At 32.4% G+C, this 24234-nt stretch overlaps 1 protein-coding gene across 1 annotated transcript; it reads right to left on the reverse strand.

The window, feature by feature from the left end:
* Positions 1-487: 487 nt before the first annotated feature.
* Positions 488-24065, reverse strand: LOC118196326 (uncharacterized). The gene is made up of 3 exons (XM_035367759.2): positions 23799-24065; positions 13657-13718; positions 488-781 (listed from the first exon to the last, which is right to left on the reverse strand). Exons 1-3 carry the CDS (start codon positions 23939-23941, stop codon positions 627-629), a joined length of 360 nt encoding a protein of 119 aa, XP_035223650.1. The 5' UTR covers positions 23942-24065; the 3' UTR covers positions 488-626.
* Between the last annotated feature and the right edge of the window lie 169 nt (positions 24066-24234).

Raw genomic sequence — 24234 nt, forward strand, 5'->3', positions numbered from 1 at the left:
CCATAATAACGCTTGCATTATATTGGAACTAGGGTGCATTAATTAGTTCAGTATTTTATGCATTTTTACGTATTGTAATTTTCAAACTCTTTAATTCTCTTTTATTAATCAAGATATCCTTAAATACACTTAAAAAACACTAGGTCAAATATACAATTCTGACTATGTGATCAAATATTTTAGACTTCATTGTTTTTTATTAGTACTTAAAATTATATATTTTTTAAATATGTTTTGCTTGTATCTGAGTGGAAAAAGTCAAATAAAAAGTTTTTATTTCCTTATAACTGGAATGGTTTATTTTATAGTAAACACTTAAGACATATGTAAGGAAGGAAATGTAAACAGAATTAAAGAAATTATAAAAAGATCTACACAGTAGATCAAATTCCACAAAAACATCAAAAATACATTTACTGAATGCTTAAAATTATATATCTGAGTGGAAATTATATATCTGAGTGGAAAAAGTCAAATAAAAAGTTCCTATTTCCTTATAACTGGAATGGTTTATTTTATAGTAAACACTTAAGACATATGTAAGGAAGGAAATGTAAATAGAATTAAAGAAATTATAAAAAGATCTACACAGTAGATCAAATTCCACAAAAACATCAAAAATACATTTACTGAATGCTTAAAATTTCAATTTCAAATTGTAAATCTGCATTGGGATGAATTCCCCAAGCAGGAAAACCTTGGCTTCCATAGCCCTTGTCTGATCGAATTGATATTCTCGCAATTTCACCTTGCTGCATAGTGAGACATGCTTCATCCCATCCTATAAAAAATGGCAATATGTTAGAAAAAGTTTTGTTTTCAAATTTGGAGAGTAATACATTCCAAAACTTTCAGTTGGCTTGATAATCCAAATTTCCTCCAATCAGATTGATATTTGTTAATAAACTATCATTTCATCATTACTTTTCTGTAATTTTCTAACCATTTTATCTATTACCCAATGCCAGTTTAACCCTCTGAGCGGCTAGGGTTTTTGCTAAGAAAGCACAAATTTCCCAAAACTACTATGAGAACAAATTCTTTTTTATTTTAATGCAAAAACTCTTCTGGTATTTCATACCTGGATTTGTTTCCTTTTGATATATTGCCTTAACATCTTTGACATATTTTAATATGCACATATATACTTCTTACAGATATCACAAAATACGGCATTGCCACTTAGAGGGTTAAGGATTTAAAGGATTCATAGCACAAGCATGGGGCTCATATTATTATTTCAAGTATCAGTCATCCTTATTTATACACACAGTTTTATGTGAATAAAAAAAAATCAGATTTTTAAAAAATAATTACAGCAAACACTCCAGCGTACTTGGCACTTAAGTAATAGCAAATTATCAATTTAAGTTAATGTTTTCTTTATATTTTTATAAATTTTTGAAACATTCTAAATACAGTAAAAGAAATAAACCATATATAAATGGAAAATTGTTAACAAAAGGTAGGCTAAAAATAGCAAAAGCATCACTGCTAAACACTGCACAGTGACAATATTTTAAAGTAATACCAAACTGACTTAAATTCCCTTTATAATGCATGGTTCAGGTTACTGAATTATTCATAATTCAATTTTGATATAAAATATATTAGCCTTAATTGGATATTCTAAATGTTATGTTCTTTTTTTTTTTTTTTTTTTTTTTTTTTTTTAAGTTTTCTTACACTTTTAAACTGAGAAAATTCTGAGTATTAAAGGAAAGCTTTTGAAAACATAATTAATAATTTATGTACATAATATTTGTGCAGATAAACTTAGTAATGACCATATACTGAAGTAAACAAAATTAAATACAAATGTTAACTAATTAAACATTCCTTTAATCATCACATAAACAATCTACAAATATCTACATAGCTTAAGACAACTTGGATCAAACGGAATTTAATAAAGCAAAGATAAATGAAATGTTGGGGGGAAAAATCAGATGAAATAAAATTTAGTAAAATTTATTCTGAAAATAATTAAGAGGTAAGGAAATGGAATTTGCTTAATTTAATTAATTCAATACACTTCATTTGCTGAGGAACATCTTCCTTGATAAAGGCTAAAAATTACAAACTGAGAGATTTGGTGACCCACCAGAAGATGTGATGGAAACTCCCGAAAGTTGGCAGCTATGCAGAATGATTGCCTAGCCTTTTCCACACATTATCAAAGGAAATGCTAGTAGAACCTATCCTTATGGCAGGAATACATGAGGAGTGCCAGATTACTGGATGTACAAAATGAGTGGATGCTAAAATTATTGTACTCTTTCCTAACTCAAATTTAGAAATCCCAAATACTTTCTGATTATCAGCACTCCAAGGAAAGATGCCACATCGTTGGTGAAAAATGTTCATTTGGCTACAGCTCATAGGTATTGTTTTGTTCATAAATAATAATAAAATGAAGCATTTTATAAGAAACAGATTTTACAAGGAAAACAAAATCTATATGACTATTATGAAAGCAAAATCTGTATTTACATTTTTACAACCAGTGGATACTGAACAGTGAAATGTCTAGATATACTGTCATCTCTCATTCGTATAAGACACTTTTTTCAACAAAAATAAATAAAAAATCAGGGATGCAGCATACCGTATTTACGCGAATCTAATGCGCATCGTTTTTGGCCAAATTTAGTACTCAAAATTGGGGTGTGCATTAGATTCGAGTGCAAAGTTCGCCGATGACGTCAACCGAATTTAAATCGCAACAATGGATTACTGTATTTCTCGACTACATTTACCGTTGACACATTATTGCATACTGCAGAGTACGTAGTCACAAAATGGAGGGCAAGCAGAGAAGAATGTCATATGACGCTACTTTCAAACGTAAAGTAATTCTTTATCCTGAAAGAAATGGCAATAGAAAGGCTGGGAGAGAGTTCAACGTAGCTGAGAGCAATGTTCGCTTGTGGCGGCAACACAAATTGGCACTGTTTGCAACTAAAACTAGTAGAAAGAAATTCACCGGCCCTCGCAAAGGAAGACACCCTAAAATCGAAGAAAAAGTTTTGGAATTTGTACGTGAAAGGAGGAAGAATGGACAACCTGTGACTAGCGACACTATAAGAAATAAAGCAAAAGAGGAGGCTGAAGTTCTTGGAATACCGAAACGACAGTTTAAAGCTAGCCGTCGATGGGTGGATTGGTTTATGAAGCGGATGGGCTTATTTCTAAGACGCCGTACAACAATATGCCAAAAGCTTCCTGCAGATTTTGAGGGAAAACTACTAACATTTTAGCGGTATGTCATCACACTTCAGAAGGAAAAGAATTTTTCAATGGGGCAAATTGGCAACGCTGACGAGACGCCAATTTGGTTTGATATGCCTCGTAACTACACCATTACGGAGAAGGGGACTAAAAAAGTTATCATCAAAATAGTGAATAAAGATGTTTACTATTAATCACTGATTGTAGAAACTGTTAGCTAGATAGAAATGTTACCATTTATTTCATGTTCATACTTTATGATATGTACCGTATATACGGTAGTGGTAATTAACAATGATTGTTTCACATAACAATAGCCCACTAATAGGTTAATTCTATGTTCTGTTACTTTATGTATAAATCCATTGTTGTATAAAATATGGTATCTAAATTTAAATAAAATTATCATACCATTGATTGATAGTTTATATACAAATCCATTGTTGTATAAAATAAGATTCAATAAATTCCTCATACCATTGATGCGCATTACATTCGCCGACAAACAATTTTTTTATTATTTAAAGGTTTAAAATGGGGATGCGCATTAGATTCGATGGTGCATTAGATTCGCATAAATACGGTATATAAGTGAAGGATTAAAAATAGATACATGCAAACATGGGGCAATACAGTAGTGCATGCGACTGAGTATAAAATCCATTGTTGTTCTATGAGCATTACACAGGTGTGTATTTGGTGTATTTAATTATGGCAAAGCACACGAGGGGTATCTGCCTAAGGGGAGTGATGCCTTTGTGGAGGACTTTCTAAGGTAAAATTGGCTCGTATACACATTACACATGGGGAAAACCATGAAAACGCCCATGCAGCCAGCCCTTTAGCGGGATCCGAACCTCGGACCGAACTACCAGAGTTCAGCGGCTTTACCGCTTGGCCGCCGGTCGGCTGAGCCTTACACAGGATTGTAAGTTTAGTTGTGGTTGCTGGTTGTTCGAAGGAAAATGTCCAGCAAACGATTTAACTACAATGCATATTTTAAAAAGTAACTGAACACAGGAACATGTTCTTTTTTACCAATAATAAAAATTCTATCTGTTTGAGGTAAGTACTGTTTTTATACTTCCAAATGAAAAAAATATTATATATGGTACACAAGGTATTCACACCTAATACTTATATTTACTATTATTATTATTAGAGGTTAAAACTCAGGCTATGATGTATACACACATTCTTGAATCTAGTAATGCATGTAAATTCACTTGTACTCAAACATGCATAACTTGGTAACTTCAGTTATCCACATTGTTGCGAAATGCCCAACTGCGGTAAGATAGCTTACCCACTAAGTGGCTTTAGGATTGCTCAGAAAGTGGGCAGGAAAAGCAACATTACCAAATTTGGTGACAAAATTGGCAATATGCCATAGACGGAGCGAGAAAGTTCTAGAATGCATTCTTACCGGTTTTCTTGAGAATATCCTCGAAGCTAGGTTAAAAGCTATACAGTCAAAAGTCTTTAATCCGGACCTCAAAGCTACAAACTTTCTGCGCAAGCGTTAACGCATGCGCATAATACCTTTACGCATGCGCATTTAACGTATAATGGACTGTATAGGCTAAAATTATCTATTTCAGTTAATGTTGCAGATTCCGTTGTTCCTTAATCCTCGAATTGGATCCGGCTTATTATTATTGTTAGAGCAATTTTATAAAAAGTAAGCTTGAACTTTCGATTGTGTCAAAAAGAGTTTTTAATTCTGGAGCTGCCAAAGGATCTACAAAACGAAATCATGTTTCGATGTGCATTAAACAAAAAGTGGAATTGCTTCAAAAAATGGATAAAGGCATGAAGAAAGTGACAGAGAGGTGATTTGTTTCTCTAATCATTCTGAAATCTGTTTATATAAACTATCAATCAATGGTATCAATTTCACGCTGCTCTGCCGAGAGGGGGGGGAGGCGTCGCGGCGCTAAATGAACTCAAGTTGCTCTGTCAGCATATCCTTATCTTCAGGGCATATGTTTTTATTTTATTTGGCTTATAATTCCTCACTAAATGCAGTATTTCATCTCGATGTACTTCGTCTTTTTAATCAAATTCATCGTCATTATAAATATCACGAATACACATAAAATAGTTTTTTGGTTGCACTTTTTTAATTTTGACTATGCGTAATGTTTGCTTTACGCATGCGAGCGTTTAAAAAAATGTTTAATAAAGTAAACAAATAAATATTAAGTTTTTTTTTTTTTTTTTTGTAAATCTTGGTACCCTTTAGATCATAATTGCTCTTTATTTCATAAATTACGGTTTCATATTTTTAATTTTATAATTTCTGCATGCCATCTTACCAGATTTCAATTGATGATCTATAATCCAGAAAAACCGATAATCCGGAATAACCAAAGTCCCGACGAGTCTGGATTAAAGTCTTTTGACTGTATATACCCTGCATGTACACAGACTATGGTGAGTTCAGTAGCAGTGTCTTGAATTCAGAGATTAGCTTGAGGATGATCAAGTGAGTTGAGAGCTTTCTTTATTTCTTTGCCATGAAGCTGTCTTTAGCATTATAACCTAAAGGCTGTGTTGCCGATTGCTTCAGTGTGTTTGTCATAGATTTTCGACGACTGTAATGCGTTTTCGGAACTGTCCTGTACAATACTGATGAATAAATTGTGTTTTGATTCTTCATCTAGTGTTGTCATCAATCACTCCAAATTCATAAACCAGGAGAATGCAATAATATTATTCAATCAATTATACTTATTGTTCAATTGGTGACTAGAATGTACTGTAATATGTATACTTGAAAAAATGCCATAAATGTAGTTCTATAAAGTGCTGAAACCAGTGGTGTGGATAATTAGGAAGCAACAAAATATTAACTACTCTCAAACAGAAAACAATATGCATTTTAAGCACGAGAGTAATTGTAGCCAGCAAACAGTGCAAGATTTACGTATAAGCTACATAAGCTATAAGGGCTCCCCCCAAAAATTTTAAATATAGTATAACAGACTTATAAAGAGCTCCATATTTCAAATAGCTTAGGGCCTCATGAAGTCTAAAGGCAGCCCTGCCAGCACAACAGCAAAAAAATACAAGAGAAACATATTTCATGGCAATTCTTTCTTGCTTTATAATACTGTTATGTTTTTCTTACCCTACTCCTGACACCAGTTGTTACGCCATTTTCTTCCTTTATGTTTGTACGGGGTTCGTAGATTTGGAGTGAATAACGACGACACTTGATGAAGTATTGAAACACACTTTATTTGCCACTATTGTCAGGACAGCTCTAAAACACGTTTTACAGTCGTCGCTGAACTACTATAAACACGCTGACACGATCAGCAACACAGCCTTCAGGTTATCAGGCTATCACGGTGGAGACAGCTTTACCGCAAAGCACCAGAGTACAGCTTTCGACTCTCCTTGGTCGCTCTCGGAACTCCATGTACTCTCGAGCCTCTTCACGCTACAACTCGCGATGCACTCGACGACACACAGAGCACGGCTCCCAACTCTTTGGTTAAGTCGTTCCCGGAGCTCAACACGCTCTCTCAACGATGCACTAACCATGATACACTAAGAGACACCTTCGGTGCACTCGACGACTCACTCAGCAGTTGTTGCCCGGCTGTCAACTGGATCGACTCCACAGGAATTGACTCGCTAGACGAGACACCAACTCGATACTAACTATCAGCTGGCCAGACGAAGCGCACACTAACTCGCCCTCTCGACGAGGCACACACTCTGAGACACACTTTAACTGACTGCGGACTAGCAGGGTTTATATAGCTTTCGGCTTGTGTTCGAGAACATTCTGGGCTAAACCGGTAAGAATTTGTTCCAGAATGTTCTCAATGGTATATCGCCAATTTTGTCGCCAAATGGGCAATTTCTCCCCGAACTCTGCCTTCCCTTGTCATTTTATGACAACTCTAAAACTGCTTTGCGGGGAAGCCATCTTACCGCTCCTGTACACTTCATAACAATACTGATATACAGAATTATTTAGGATATTCTCATCTACCTTTAAGTCCAAAAATCATACACTAGCAAAATTAACAGGATGTAGACAGCACATTTTACTTTTTAACTCCTACAAGCCATCACAACATACAGCTTTTTCATATTTTTTATTCAATTTCTGAACTTTTTTTTTTTAAATGCTGCAACTTTCAAGTATAATTATTTTCCTATTAAAGCCATACCATGCATTTTCAGCACCATATTGGTGCATTAAATAATACAAGTTCTTGAAATCCATCAGGTGGGAATGATGATTATATGAAAAACACAGTCATACAAGCAATGGTTCTAAAGATAAGTATTGCTAAACCAAGCTGGTAATGCTTCGGGTTGAAAAAATATGCTAAAACAAACAAAAAGTGCCAAATGGAATGCCTTTAATAGAAAATAGCTTAAATATAATATGAAAATACAATGGTTCAGTATCTGATAACTGTTCCCTAGCTTTCACCAGTAATGAAGGGCCTATATTATATATCACTTGCACTAATAGAGTAAATCACTATTGCATTCCTGCTTCTGTTTCCCAAGAAGCAAATTTTAATATATATACAGTCAAAAGTCGTTAATCCGGACTCATCGGGACTTCGGAGATTCCGGATTATAGATCATCAGTTTAAATCTCGCAAGATGGCATGCAGAAATTCTAAAATTAAAAATATGAAACCGTAATTTATGAAATAAAGAACAATTATGATCTAAAGGGTATCGAAATTTAAAAAAAAAAAAGAGCTTAATATTTATTTGTTTATTTTATTAAACATTTCTTTCGATGTAAGTTGCTTCGTTTTATGTGATAATACTTTCTCTTTAATTCTATAAACAGACATGATTTCTTGTTCAGTTACAAAGTTCCGCTGTTCAAGTCCCGTTAATTGCTGTGCTGAGAATACCGACTAACTTGTCAATCAAAATTTTTTCGTTTTCACTAACCTCTCTGTCACATTCTTCATGCCTTTATCCATTTTTTGCAGCAATTCCACTTTTTGTTTGATGAACATCGAAACATACTTTTGTTTTGTACGATCCTTTGGGAGCTCCAGAATCGGAAATTCTATTTGACATAATCCAAAGTTCAAGCTTACTTTTATAAAATTGCTCTTACAGTCTGCAAAAAATAATCAGCCGGATCCAATTCGAAGATTAAGGAACAACGCAATCATCAACATTAACTGAAATATATAATTAGATAATTTTAGCTTATACCGTCCGTTATACATTAAATGCGCACGCGAAAGCGTATTCTGCGCTTGCGCACACTCATACGCGCAGGCGTAAAAGGCCTTACGTGCACACGTAAACGGCTATGCGCATGCGTCAGTGCGGCGCATGCGCGGAAAGTTTTTAGCTTTGAGGTCTGGATTATAGATCATTCCGAATTATGGGTGTCCGAATTAACGACTTTTGACTGTATATAAACTTTTAAGGGAACTTTCATATTATCCCCATGACCATGAAACTGTCACCAAGCAATATGGTTTAGTGCATCAATAACATACTTGCAAACCTACGACTCTAAAAAATCGGGAGATTTTTCTCAAAGACAAAAAGATTTTTAAATGACAAAAATTGCTTTTTTAATAATGAATTAACTTTAAATAGCTATTAATTAATATCGGAAAGTTCAGTAACTAATTATTCTTAAGTGCAAACAGTACATTCTGCATTCATAACTTTTTGATCCTTTGTTTCCAGAGGAAAATTAATTTTTCATTTTTTCAAGAGAACTTGTGTTCTTGTGTACGAACATGTGTGAGAACATCGGAACTTCCATCATGCGAACTCGAAAAATCACATTGATAAATGGTGCACATCGCAAATGTATTGCATTTCCTTGAGGATATAATAGAAGGAAAGTCATCTGAATGTGATTTTTGAAAAGTACTTGAAGATTTTACCTTTTTCGTATAACTATTGTAATTTCTTAAGCTATTTCTTGAAAGCACATGCACTCACACCGTTCAATGACAAGAACGATATAACGGCCTCGATCTTGCTTTGTGCTCATCGGCTAATATATGCTAGATAACATGCAGTGGCATTCAATGCTCATTGGAGAACTAGAACACGACATTTTTTAACACTTGCTATCACTCACAAAGCAAAAGTGCAACATAATTTCTCATAATTTGATGAAACTACTTGGGTTTTCTATGTAATCTAGAGTAAAACCAGGTGCTTTCAGACATCCAAATGCAAATGGATCAAAAATTAATGTGCTAATAATGAAGTATTAACCAAACAACAAAAATCATGACAAATTTTAAGAATAAGAGAAAGTCAGGAGAAATATGTTGCAAATCAGGTTGGCAGGACAACAGCAGAACTTGGGAGTCTTCCACCTAGTATATTGGGAGAGCTGGCAACTCTGTGACAAGCACGACATTACAACACACTCATAAAATCTGTGCTTTCACTTGATGTAACACAGATTGATTCTCAATAACCTTTTGTTTCAATGAACAAAGATATAAATTGTTATTGCTGTATTTTGTTCTTGACTCTTGAAAAAAGAGTTTGAGGGCTGTAAAATCACACATGTAACTACACTCCAATTCAGCTGCAGCTGGTAAAGAAAATTAACACGTGTCGAATGGAAGAAAGAACGGCTGGATATGGTCAACAAACAGAAATAGGTTGGAACATTTACTAGCGGGAAATTTGTATTCATTATGTTCTAGAGCTTCTGATAAAATTGCAGGGCCTAACAAAATAGTAGAAATCGACGAAAGCCTTTTTAAAAGGTGCAAAAAAGAAGCCGTCAATACTTCTGCAGCAGTGGCTATTTGATGGGCTGTAAAAGGAAACTGATAAATGTTTTAATGTAAAAGCTGCAGATAGACGTGTAGCTCAAAAATCTGCAAGAATAACTGGTGCAACTTTTGCCAACTTAAATGATTTGTTTGTAGGCAACTTCCATGGTTAATGGGATAATAAATACGTATCCTTTTAAAGTTATATAGTTATAGATAAATGCTATAAAAAGCAAACATTTTTTTTTTCTTTTTAAAGCTATCATAATATTTTTGGTTATGTAAGACTTAAAATACATTCAAAAGGCTAGTATCAGTGATGGATTTTAAATAAAAATTGTCAAAGAAAAATTTTATTCATTTAAATATAATTATTTTTAGTATATCATCTTATACAGTCAAAAGTCTTTAATCCGGACCTCAAAGTACAAACTTTCTGCACATGCATCAACGCATACGCATAATACATTTACGCATGCGTGTTTAACCTTTTGAGGCCGGGGCTTTGGGACCAAAGGACGGGGAATCTTGAACCGAATGCTTTCCCCCTTTAAGAATTCACCTCCTATGCAACAAAGATTCTTGTGTGTAGTTTAATGGATTCTCAGAGGGGTGCATCTATGTCGCAAAAGGAAGACCTTTGAAAGAGATAAGTTGTTAAAACCCCAGGGACGTCAAATTTGACGTTTCACCCCACTTTTCAGCCTGGAAAATGGAGGGAAAAGACATGGCCACTAAAGTGGACAACCCCGTCTTTTCAAAGAGAGGACTCTATGGCCACTATAATGGCCATCCCGTCTTCAAAAGGTTAATGTATAACGGACGGTATAAGCTAAGCTAAAATTATCTAATTATCTATTTCAGTTAATGTTGCAGATTGCGTTGTTCCTTAATCTTTGAATTGGATCCGGCTGATTATTTTTTGCAGATTGTTAGAGCAATTTTATAAAAGTAAGCTTGAACTTTTATTATGTCAAAAAGAATTTCCGATTCTGGAGCTACCAGAGGATCTACAAAGTGAAAGCATGTTTCGATGTCCATCAAATAAAAAGTGGAATTGCTGCAAAAAATGGATAAAGGGGGGAGGGAAACCAACACAGCGTGCAATGAACTGGAAGTTGATTTGTCAGCACTATCCTTATCTTCAGGGCAGATGTTTTTATTTTATTCGGCTTATAATTCCTTACTAAATGTAATATTTCATCTTGATGTTCTCCGTCTTTGATATGGTTTAAATCAAATTCCTCATCATTATAAATATCACGAATACACATCAAATAGTTTTCTGGTTGCAATTTTTTAATTTCGACTATGTGTAATGTTTGCTTTACGCATGCGCGCGTTAAAAGAAATGTTTAATAAAGTAAACAAATAAATATTAAGCTTTTTTTTTTTGTAAATCTTGGTACACTTTAGATCATAATTGCTTTTTATTTCATAAATTATGGTTTCATATTTTTAATTTTATAATTTCTGCATGCCATCTTACCAAATTTAAACTGATGATCTATAATCCAGAATAATAGTCCAGAAAAACCGATAATCCGGAATCGCCAAAGTCCCGACGAGTGTGGATTAAAGACTTTTGACTGTACTGTTCTTTGAAATTCAGTTACTGTCACAACGAAATTTTGTTTTTAGATATTTGTCAAAAACTATGCAAATTAAAAATTTTTAGTATACTTTTAGTTATACCAACTTAAATTTTATACTTTTTAATTCAAGAAACAGGGGGAAAATAATAAAGAAAAAAACTACCTTTCTGTCAGGAAATTATTCCTTCTGATCAATGTAGCAAAGAAGATGTGACTTTTTTTCAAGGTCTTCTGTTATACTCGATGAAGTAAGATTACATTTGATTCATTTAAATTATGGTTTGATTTAGAAGTCAAAAATGTATTAACTAAAAATATCAAATTACTAATGAAAACTACTAAAGTTCGTTAAATTTAATTGTAGATGACAAAGAAATTTCATTTGGAAGATTATTTTTAAATTTATCCAGTGATACAAAGATCGAAATATTCATTTATTAGTTTGATCCTTAAGCAAGGATATATGCAACATACATATTATCCCATTGAGTGTGAAAGTTAGCATTCAAGCATGAAATTTGGTGGAAACCACCTAAGTTGTACCAGTCATTCCTGTACTTCTCTCTACAACTTATACAATAAAATATATATAAGTCTCTGGATAATCCATCGAATAGCCACTACAGCAGAACTAATTGGCATGCTTTGTTTTTGCAACAGTAAAAAAACTTTCGTCAATTTCTATACTTTGGCTGTCTAGAAGGTCTGTTTAAAAAATAATGAGTACACATTCCCTGCTGGTTATTATTACAATCTAATAGTGTTTGGTCAGCCATTCTTTGCCCTCCCCTCAATTCAACAGATGTTAGTTCTCTCAACCAACTATAAATGAACTGGACTGCAGTCACAAACGTGATTCTATGTGGCTCATCAAAATCAATTGAAAGTGCAGATATTATGGGTATGTTGTGGCATCATGCTTATCCATAACTGGAGCTAAATCATGGTACTTGATGACAGTTTCACAGTCAATGAGCTAATACACAAATACCAAAGTTCAAAATTAACTTTTAAAAAATTTATGACAGGTCAAAAAAATTAATTATATATAGGCATAACTACTTTGTACTTTTTTACTCAAAAAAAGATTACTTATAATTTTTTATTACATGTATACATATTATAACATACATATTTCATGTTTTAATTCGTACTTATCTCAAAAATCAATCAATAGCCTTGAGTTTTAGCTTCTTTTATTAGAAAAAAAAAAAAAAAGGCTATTGCTTTGATAGATTCCTTTTTTTTTTTTTTTTCTGTTAAGAGATCTAGTGGCAAAATACTATGTTGCTGAAGAAATTTTGTAGCTTCTTCCATTGCAAGCAAATATAACTAGAGAATAGTTTTAGACCTAGTTCAAGACAAAAAGTATTACAATTCTTATCTAAAAAACTACTCTAATATAACAAAATAAATACATATGAAAATAGGAATGTTGCTGGTTAAAACTAAAACACTGTTCCGTGTTTGTTTGCCAAAAGTTTGGCATATTCTGGAAATTTTGTGACTTTTTCTAAGGGGATTGCATTGACACATATGTACCAAAATAATTCCTAAGGAATATTGTATTGTCATCATAGTAGAAGATGTTTGAATGAAAAATTTTTTAAAAATTAATGAGCTTGGTAGTAAGAGGCCAAAAACTAATTTCAAGATTTAATTGTAATAATATAACATATAATAAGCTAAATAAAACCATGTCATAAAATTGGTATGGAAAATACTTGAAAAACTATTTTGCAATCATGCTAAAAACTAAAAAAGGCCCTGGCTCATTTTCCATAAGATGCCAAATTTATATAGTTACAATTTTTTTCCTCTCAATTACACAGTAGGAATAATTAAAGAGGTGAAAGCAATAAGCTCATGAAAATTTTTCAATTTATAATCAAGATTTTGTTTTTTAAAATTGAATTCTATTGCAACTTCACACTTTTACTTCTAAAACTACATTAATTAAAATTTTTTGCATCAAAATTTATTCAATTGCTGAAGAAATGTTAACAAATCCAGACAGTTTTAATAAAATCAATAATTAATCAAAATTTTTAAAAAAGTTTGACTGATACCTTTAATGACTTTTCCTAATCCAACTTGAAATGTAAATGGAGATTGGCCAGGGTCTTTAGTGCTGAAAGGAAACATTCAAAAGTTATAAGTATATATAAAATGAATACAGTTACAAAAACCAGTCACTAATAGCAATTCAAGTATCAACATAATTAGTTATGTGCCAATACAACAGTGTATGTGGTAAAAATTTACTCTATGGTACTCTTTGGAAAATTGTTTCTTTTTTGACTCTAAGATCAGTGCCAGGAAAGATTGATGGCAACTTCAAGATGGCCGCTACATAAAACCAAAATAAGAAGTCAAAGACTTACACAAACTTGGTGTCCATGTACACATTCACCTATTTTCACTTAAACAAAATAAAGAAGCTACAAAGTTAAAACTATCATGATAACCAGAACAAATTTGCTGCTTTCTTAACACACAGCGACGATTAAATAACCAAAAATATATATTTCCTATCATAAAAATATTAAACACGAAATCTTTAACAAAAATTAATACACAGAGATGAATAAAAGAATGAAACGTCAATTTTTTAACATACCTTTTTTTCACGTGCGTACATTTAGGCTTTCCACCAGCATCTCCTCCATCCTCCAGGTAAGCAATTCAATTAAATTTTTCATTGTTTTGGCTCATCCGCTCTTAATCAACATTCATCCTCTTACCCACCTCAGACTTGCTCAAATGATGGTACCCAAAGCAAAATAATAGCCAGTTCAAAATCCAAGACCATACTATGCAAGTGCAAGAAAACATATCAACTGAAAACCAAACCTGGGTCTATACAAAAGAGTTACTATTACAAAAAATAGTCAAAATCTAAATTTATCACGTTTCGCAGAAATAACCCATTTTTAATGACAAAATTTTTTTTTCCAACATTAGGGTTACCAAAAAAAAAAAAACCATTTCACGCAGTGGGCTTCCAGATTTCATGAACAACGAATACCGCTTGGCGATTTTTGCAGACAAAAACCAAACAATGTACTTTAAACATTAGCCATGCATGTTAATCATCGTAAAAAAAAAAAAAAAAAAAAGCACAATGTTCAATTAAAAAATTATTTAATTCCAAATGATCAGCTAATTTTGAGTTTTCATCCGCAATGAAATGTTGGCGCTGTTCCAGTTTTACTCACCAAGTTCACCAACGATTGATTGACACCGAGAATGATCGGTGTACGGTTATCAGATGTTAAAACACATGGAAGTAAGCCACGTAAACGTGGTATTTAGTGCATATAATTAAAATAATTAAAGAATCAGTAATATAAATTCAAGTTAGCAGAGAAAACAATACTTTAATCATATTAATTAAAGAATATGTAAGATAAATTCAAGTTAGCAGAGAAAATATATTAAGCATATGCAAGTGAAAATTCAACATTAACCACTTAAACGTGATATACAAAAGCAAATTTGTACTGAATTCAAGTTAGCAAAGAAAACAATATATAAAACCTAACGGAAGTAAAATAATCATGTAATAATGATCCTTTTTCTTAGCAAAGTTATCTATTTAATGGAAAAAAATAGTAAAATTCAGATCTGTCTTTGAATATCTTTCAGTACTATAAAATTCCAAAATATACCTGTTTTTTAACAGTGCAGTTTCTAAAGAAAATGTGAAAGTATAAAATCAAAAAGCTAATTTTATGATTAATATCTTCATTGCATGATTTCAAAGTACTTTCAAAATTACGATTGAAAATCCATTATCATCACATAAATGAAATCAGTATATATTCTCATTTAAAAAAAAAAAAACTTAATTGCAACTACCTGATTACATAAAAGTTTTTTCATAATAAATAATATTCTGCTCAGACTTATTTTTTTAAATTTTATGTATATGTTCACGTATTGCATAAAACCAACACATTCACTCTAAATTTGGCATATTAATTTTTATTAAGACTTGCTTTCTTACATGTAACTCATAACAAGAACCAAGGAGCATATTATTTGTTGTTCAGTGCTTTGCAACTGATAATGCAGTTCATCAGAAGCTAAACAGTAAAGTGACTGAAGCCTGGTAGTTTGGTTAGCCAAGCTAATGGGCAAGTTGTATGATTGTTTTCGTGGTATTCCCAATACGTAACATGGATTTAAACCAGTTCCCTTCAGAAAGACCTCCTTGAAGGCATCTTTCCTCTTAGGCAGATATCTCTCCCATGCTTTTCCATAATTTAAACAAACCCAACTGATGTATGTTGCTAAAAATTTTATTTAAAGTCCACATTTAATAGCATTACAAAAATTACAAATATGGTCCAAGTTAGATCATTTTAAATGCAGATATTTATATTAATTACACTAATTGCATATATTTATTATATGAATATTTTAAATGCCTATTTTATCATTAATTATTATAATATATTTATGGACAACATATCTTTTTTGATTGAACCGTTCAATTGATCTTTGATTTTAATTTCACTTTTAAATTTTCACAGCATAATTTTATCAAAGTTTTCTGAAATTTAGTCACAATTTCACTCAATCAAATCTGACAGTGTAGTTCACAAATGCAACATAAAAACTATGTCAAATATCAGTCACTAAGGATGTATGAATTAGGTTTTTCATGCCGTCTGTTTTGTTTATTTCATGCTTATGACTGCATAAGAAGACTTACGTGAAACCAATGTTGTGACACAAGTAGTGACACTGAGATGTTATTTCACATGTAACTGAGTACAGCACTAATTAGCACTGTAATTGTTAAAGAAAGTATCCTAGCTTTTAAAAAGCTTCGTTGCATATAATGTGAAATTAATAACTTTATGATTTTAAGAATAAGAAGTGTTTGTGTGTTTATTTAATTCAATATGCAAAGCATGTCAGGGCTAGCTGAAAGAGGCATGCTTTTGTGAATATTTTCTAGGGTAAATAGGCTCATATTTGCATCACTTAACGAAAACACGAAAATGTCAGAAAATTTACAAAACACATGCGAAAAAAAAAAAAATAACCTGCACAGCTAGCTCGTTTATCAGGATTTGAGCTGAGATTGAACTACCAGTATTCAGCCATCTTAACTACTCATAGGACAAATCTAAAGAAAATACTTATAATATTATGTAATTAAAAAAGTTATCTATGTGTTGTATTGCAACATTACTTTCTCAAGTACTGAGGTAGGCAATACATAATCTATTACTTTTTTAAGTGTTTTGTCATGTATTAATCATTACACATACTTTCCGTAATTCATATAGAATAGTAATATTTTTATTACAAGTGTCTTTTTTCATTTTTGAGTGTTTTGCTTGTTGATATTCTCAAAATTGTATCTGATAATTAATATAATAGGTGTAAATACAATAGACATATATGATAGATCAGGGGTGGCCAAACTTTATGTCAGTGAGAGCCACAACTGAATATTTACATATTCTAAAAGGGGTGGAAATAGGTTTCAGGCAGCAAGAAATGTCCGACTCGAAACAATCATTCAATGACAGTCTTAGTTCAATAAGAGCCATGCCCCTGTAACAAATTAATGAATGCATGACTTTTAATACAACCATTTTACATAAACAGTGTTTCATTTATTTATTTTTTCAATTTACTTGCAAACAGCTTAAAGCATCGTATGTTGAAACAACTGAGAGTCTTTTTTTCATAATATATTTGACAGTACCAATAATCTTCAAGAGTACTGAAATTTTCTTCAAGTAGCATTATAAAAGAACTAGAAAATTGTACATTTTATTATTTTTGAAGAGTCATTTGCACTTGGATTCTTTACACAAGTAGTGGTTTGCTAATTTTGATGACTTTGGGGATCCATAAAACTATTCTGTCACTTTAGAATCAATAATATTTATTTCAATTTAATAGTCTAATTGTGTGTCACACCAGAGATCTTCTCACAGGTTATTGTCGGAAAAAGCATTAACAATATATTATATGGTTAAAGTTTTAAGCCATAAATATTGTTTTTCTCATTATTTCAGATGACAATAACCAATAATAAAAATAAAAATGGTTAATCTTTGGATTATGGTAACTTGGCATTTTTTATCGAAAATTTGGCGACCAACCCTGCTACAGCAACCTGCTAGTTTTTGTTTGGACGCCATTTTGTTTTCACGAAGTAAAGGCATTTTTTTTTTTTTTTAAACTCAAAATTTTTTTCCAACAATCTGCTAACTGAATTGTGATTATGCTAGAACTTTTATGGAACAAAAGTGCTTAATCATGAAAAAGATTAGGTGCGAAATTGAGAGAAAGTGCAGAATCGCAAACTGCTTGCCACGTTTTTAAGAATTGCACATACACGGTATCCATGTACACGTCGACCTATTTTCACTTAAAAAAAATCCTAGAATTGCACAAAAATGGCATTGCACACACTCTTGACTTTATCCATTTACACTGCTAAATTCCTAGCTAGTAACCTTCATCGCCTTACCAAAATGTCGCCTAACTACCTGTTACCATATTCCAAAGATTTGCCATAAAAACATTACTAAATTAATTATTTAAAATGGATATTTTGGTGGCCCACGAAATAAAAATATTTTAGGGTTTGGAAACCTCATGGTTCTGCGTGCTTAACGCTACGTTAACAGCCGTTTAACCAATAATTGACCACCTCCCACGAACCAGCATTTGTCACCGAAAACCTCCTTAATAATAATTTCTATTTATTGTTAAAAGTTCATAAAAATAGCATGAAAATACGAAAAAATAATAATAAATAAGTGAAGAATAATTTAAATCGGCAATTGCGAACAATGACGGTCATAATTCAACAAAATGAACGTAAGAGGAATGATTGCAACTTTCGAACAAGCAAATAGGTTGAATCCGCTGGGTTACCAACTTTGAACTATTATTGCCAAAATTGGCGATGTTTACATTACCGGGTTCTTTGCGGAAGTGCTTCCCTAATTTCAGAGCACACTATAACTGAGGAAGGGATTCTTTTATAGAGCACTTTCTGAAGGAAACTAGCTAAAGTTCACATTACGTAGTACTTATGTATTATCGCAATTACCTTATTACAAATTGCCAAAGTTTCAAAATGCACTAAACTCTGGAAAAAACATACATAACAATTCTTTGGGCAGTACTTAAGTATTAACATAATCACTTTCATGCAATTTGGTGAATTTTACAGATGAAAAGGTAAAAGTCAGTTATTAGATACAAGTTGGTGGTTTTCACGTCTTTTTCTAGAAAAATTTTAGATACAAGTTGGTGGTTTTCCCGTCTTTTTCTAGAACAATTACTAAACTATTGATGTTTATGTAAATGTATTAAGTTGGTAAACATTAACACATGAAAAGAAAACATACTTCAGCAATATAAAATAAAAATTTGAATTATTAAATAAAATTTAAGGGATACATTAAAAAAATATTTCGAAGCACTTCCGCAAAGGATTCGGTAAATGTAAACATTGCCAAAAATGGCGATAAAATTCAAAGCTGGTAACCCGGCGAATTGGTTTGTCGGAGGTAGCAACCTGGTTCGCTCTTAGAGAATATTTCTTGTCTGTTCGGGGCTCCGTTTTGCCGCTGGCTAGCGGTGCGTCACTACTGGGTGAGGTGGTGAAAATTGGCGATGAATATAACACGGCTTTTTAGAATAGTATGGCTGTGTTCTTACATAATTTTTAAAAGTCTTTAAACATGCAGAACCACAGGACTCCTAAAATATTATGATTAATGTGGGCCGCAATAATATACGTTTTAAATAATTTTTAATTTTATTTTTACCTAAAATAATAAGAATTAAATCAGTTTTCACGCTTAAAAATTTGATATTTTTAATGCATTTTTAAAAATTACTTTTCAGAGGATGCTAGGTGTTTATATACAACAGATGATTAGAATAAAAAAAAATATTGGTTATCTGATATGACAAAATACTTTTATATATTCCCAGGGTCATCAAATTTAGTAAACCATTGCTTTGAGTAATTAATCAAAGTTTGAATGAATCTTGAAAGATAACAAGATGCATAATGTTTATTCTAGTTTTATTTACAATGCTACTTTAAAGGATTTGAATATTATTCAAGATACTTGGCATTATAAAATTTATTATGAAAAAGACAATTGTTTCAAAATAAAATATTTTAAGCTATCACCAAGTAAATTCAAAAAACAACTTTTGCTTGTGTAAAATGAATGTTTTAAATGTATTATTTAGTAATGAATCCATTAATCTGTGAAATGTACAGTAGCACTAATTATTAAACATAATTTTGAGAATATCGACGAGCAAAGCACTTAATGAAAAAGACCCTTTTTACTAAAAATATTAGTATTCTGTATGAATGACAGAGAATATATGTAATGAATACCATGGCCAAATACCTATATGAAGAAAAAGAAACAAACAAACAGAAAAAGTAGTATTCTCTGCCTCGAAACTTGCAAAAGTAATCCTGCTATGCAACACATAGTTAATTTCCGATTACATGATATTGCAAGCATTTTCCTCAGATTTTTCCTACAACTGATTTGAATACTGGTAGTTTGATCTGGTTTCATATCATAGTTTAAGCCTGGTTGCATGGTTGATTTTTCTAGTTTTACTCATATGTAATGCAAATACAAGGCAGTTTCCCTTAGAAAGTTGTTCAAGACGGCATCTTTCTTCAGGTCCATAGCCGATATTCTTTGTCATATTCGAATAACCTAAACTTTCCTTCAAATAGTATAAAGATGTTTACTGTGGTTGATTTTAGATCCTTCTATACTTTGAACATGGGAACAATATGCAAGGATACCTGAATTTGTGTCGAATAAGAATAGTGAACAACATTCAACTCTCTTGGGGTTTCAAAAGGATATAATGCTACTTTCTTATATGGCTGAAAAGAACAAATGTGTTAACCTTTTGTCAACTATACATAATGATGACCATGTTGATGAAAGTATAGGAGATTTGAAGAAGTAATTACGTTTTATAACATGACAAAAGGAGCAGTTGATATAGTCGACGAAATGTGTGGCACTTATTCTGTGGCCAGAATATCAAACTGATGGGCATATTATTTTCGCTATTAAATATTGCCGGCATAAAATCAAGGATCTTGCTTTTATTCACTAAACTCCACCAGAGAAGTTTAGGAATAGGAGGCACTTCTGATTTGGCCTTTGCACTTTTAGATCCTCATTTGAAATCATAACAGAAACAGTAGGAATACAATGAAGATTCTCAAACACAGAAAAGAAAATTATGTTACCGGAGATGTTACATGTGCTCAAGAAAAAAGACAAAAAATCAAAAATTGTATGTGTGAAGTGTAAAAAAAAAAAATATGTTAAGAACACTGTGAAATAGAAGCTTCATGTATAAACTACAAAATATCTAATTCTTCTTGAGCCTAATTGAGTGGAAAATTAATTATACAACTTGTTGTCCATGTAATAATTCTGGAAAATTTGGATGATAATTGCATTCAAAAATAAAAAAACAAAAATTTCTCATAGAAATCAATGATTCCTAGTCATCTGAAGAAAATGTAAGTACTTTTACTTGTTATTAATTTTCAAATTGACATTATTTTTAAGTTATTTTATATAATAAATGTTGCAATTAATACAGAATGCATTATTTTACTGAATTGTAATATGTTTAATTGCGACGCACGTTCTCGTGTTAAATAATAATACATCGTGCGTTCTCCCGGGTTAACTATACACCGCTAAATGTCATTATCAACCTATTTATTTTACTTCTATATGCTAAATATCTTATAACTTGACTTGTACACCACTAAAATCATGGCTTCCATATGATAAAAAGCGGTGATTAATTTGATAAATATCTTGCAACTTAAATATACCAAAGAATGTCTAACAATACATATTCTTTGACTATACACCGATAAAATCATGGCCGATTAGCCGTTGGTGAGCTTGGCGAATAAATACGCATCGGTGCCAATGGATCCTTTGCGGAAGAAAACCCAAATATTTCTTCAAATTTTTCTGTGCTATTCTTTACTAGATGTACATAGCAATTTTTTACACTTAAAAAAAAAAAAAAAAAAAAAAAAAAAAAAATCCCACAATTGCAAAGACTCAGCTTTGCGCAATTGTCAGCAATGGGAGCTATCAAGGAAATGTATTGGTAAAAATATATTTACGGGTACCACTTGGCTGTACATGGATACCGAATTTGTGCAATTCTTCAATTGGAAGCACTTCCGCAGAGAACCCGGTAAATGTAAGGTGATAATAGTTCAAACCTGGTAACCTATCGGATTCATCGTATTCGCTCGTTTGAAGGTTGCAGCCATTCCCCGGTTAATCTTTGGATCATGGTAACTTGGCGATTTTTTGGCAACCAACCCTGCTACAGCAACCTGCTAGATTTTTTTTTTGGACGCCATTTTGTTTTCACAAAGTAAAGACATTTTTTTTTTTTTTAAACTCAGCGTTTTTTCCAACAATCTGCTAGCCGAATTACACTTATGCTAGAACTTTTATGGAACAAAAATGCTTAATCATGATGAAGATTAGGTGCGAAATTGGGAGAAAGTGCAGAATCGCAAACTGCTTGCCGCGTTTGTAAGAATTGCACATACACGGTATCATCCATGTACACGTCGACCTATTTTCACTTAAAAAAAATCCCAGAATTGCACAAAAATGGCATTGCGCTCTTGACTTTATCCATGTACACTACTAAAGTCCTAGCTAGTAACTTTTATTGCCTTACCAAAATGTCGCCAAACTACCTGTTACCATATTCCAAAGATTAGCCCAGGACACTTAAGAATGGTTATTAAGTAAATCTTCATTTACACACCAGTCAAATAATGCTCTTTTCCCCTTTCTTTCCAAATCGTACAGAAACTTCAAATTAATCTTATTACATTCAGCCATTTTACCATCTAAACCAGGAAACAAGCAATCCACTTCCTAACCAACATGCATGACAAGCCCTTACAAATTCACCACAATCATGCAACCGATTACGTCATAATAGGATCTCCATAACATTCAACTACTGAGGCTACCATAAATGAGACAGCAACTTGGTGATAAATGAAACAACAACTTCATGATAATACAAGGGGTACCCTTCCTCTACTCTAACCAATTTCTTCATTATTTCCTTTTGAAAATTTTCAGCAAAATTCTGTATTCCTACAGAAATTTTTCCATAGTTTCTTCCATTGCTGGCAAATTCTACAAGTCCATATTTTAACTCAGTTCAAGATAAAAGTATCACAATCTGTTTATAAAAACTATTAGAACTTTGAATACAACTGAAAAAGTAGCATAAAAAAATGGTGGCATTGTTTTGTTGAAGAATTGTTATGAGCATGGTTGCCAAAGTTTGGCACATTAGGAAAATTTGCAGTTTTCTACTAAAGCAGTTGCATTAATACACAAGTACCTTTTGGCAACCAATGTGTGACAGTTCTTCAGTTTTAACAGCTATTATTGCCATGTTTGTATACATTCTTTTCATTATATACAAATTCAATGTTTTTACAAATAAACAGCGATGTCCCTCCCCCCCCATCATAAATTCAAATAAAATTCACACATCTGCCAAACTATGCCAAGGTGGTTGTGCTAACATTACAAATTACAAATCGGAAAACCAGTAAAACAGCCATGCAACCAACACATTCATTGAAATTTGAACCATACTTGAACTACTAATATTCAGAAGTCTTACTCATTCGGCCACTTTTAGGCTTGAAAATAAGTAAATAATGGCCAAACATAGTAAATATAGAATAAGAAAGTTCAATAAAATATATTTTATCGAACTTTCTTAGATGTATAAAGAATGGTCAGTCACATCAATTAATTTACAAATGCTAACTGTAACTCATTCAGAATATTTTCTGGAGAGTTCTTATTTTTAGCTTGGAAAAAAAAATGCTAGTAATATAAAGTAAGTAGTCCGAAAGGAGTAGTATAAAGTAAGTAGTCCGAAAGGAGTAGTATAAAGTAAGTAGTCCGAAAGGAGTAGTATAAAGTAATGCAAAATATCCCCCCCCTCTTGCTAAACGTCATAGTTTAGACAAAGCCAAAGGCTTTGCTATATTGCGGTGGAATGCTATTATGAAACCATGAGATACCGATAATTTAGAAGAATCTACAGAAACACCTTGCACGAAAGAATAAGAATTTGTTACCTCCAAAACTTTTTGACAGGATTAGCTAAACATCCTGTACAATGAACTGTAATTGTACTACCACGCTGAGGTATATTTCCAGAACCAAAACGAAGTACCTCCTTGAATACTCCATCACTAACCTGTACAACATTTGACATCATTCAAAAAAATATTATTTTCCAATATAGAAGAGTCCTTTTATTAATGAAAGGAAGTGAAAACGCACAAAGCCGGTAAGCGTCAAACGCAACAGAGCATGCGTTTAAAATACGGACAAAGGAGACAGATGTCTTGTAGCAGATAAGTCTTTCTGCCTATAGGCTGCCTACAAGATTTCTGCTGCCAAAATATCAAGCAAAGCCCCTGGGTTTGGCCCCCAAGGTCAGCTACACCCCTGAGTATGAGATAAAAAGACTGCAAAAAAATAATTGTTTCAGAACCTTTTAATTATGAT

The sequence above is a fragment of the Stegodyphus dumicola genome, chromosome 1, assembly GCF_044657685.1.
Source record: "Stegodyphus dumicola isolate Sdum_Otavi_A_Nest chromosome 1, ASM4465768v1".
In the NCBI taxonomy this organism is placed as follows: domain Eukaryota; kingdom Metazoa; phylum Arthropoda; class Arachnida; order Araneae; family Eresidae; genus Stegodyphus; species Stegodyphus dumicola.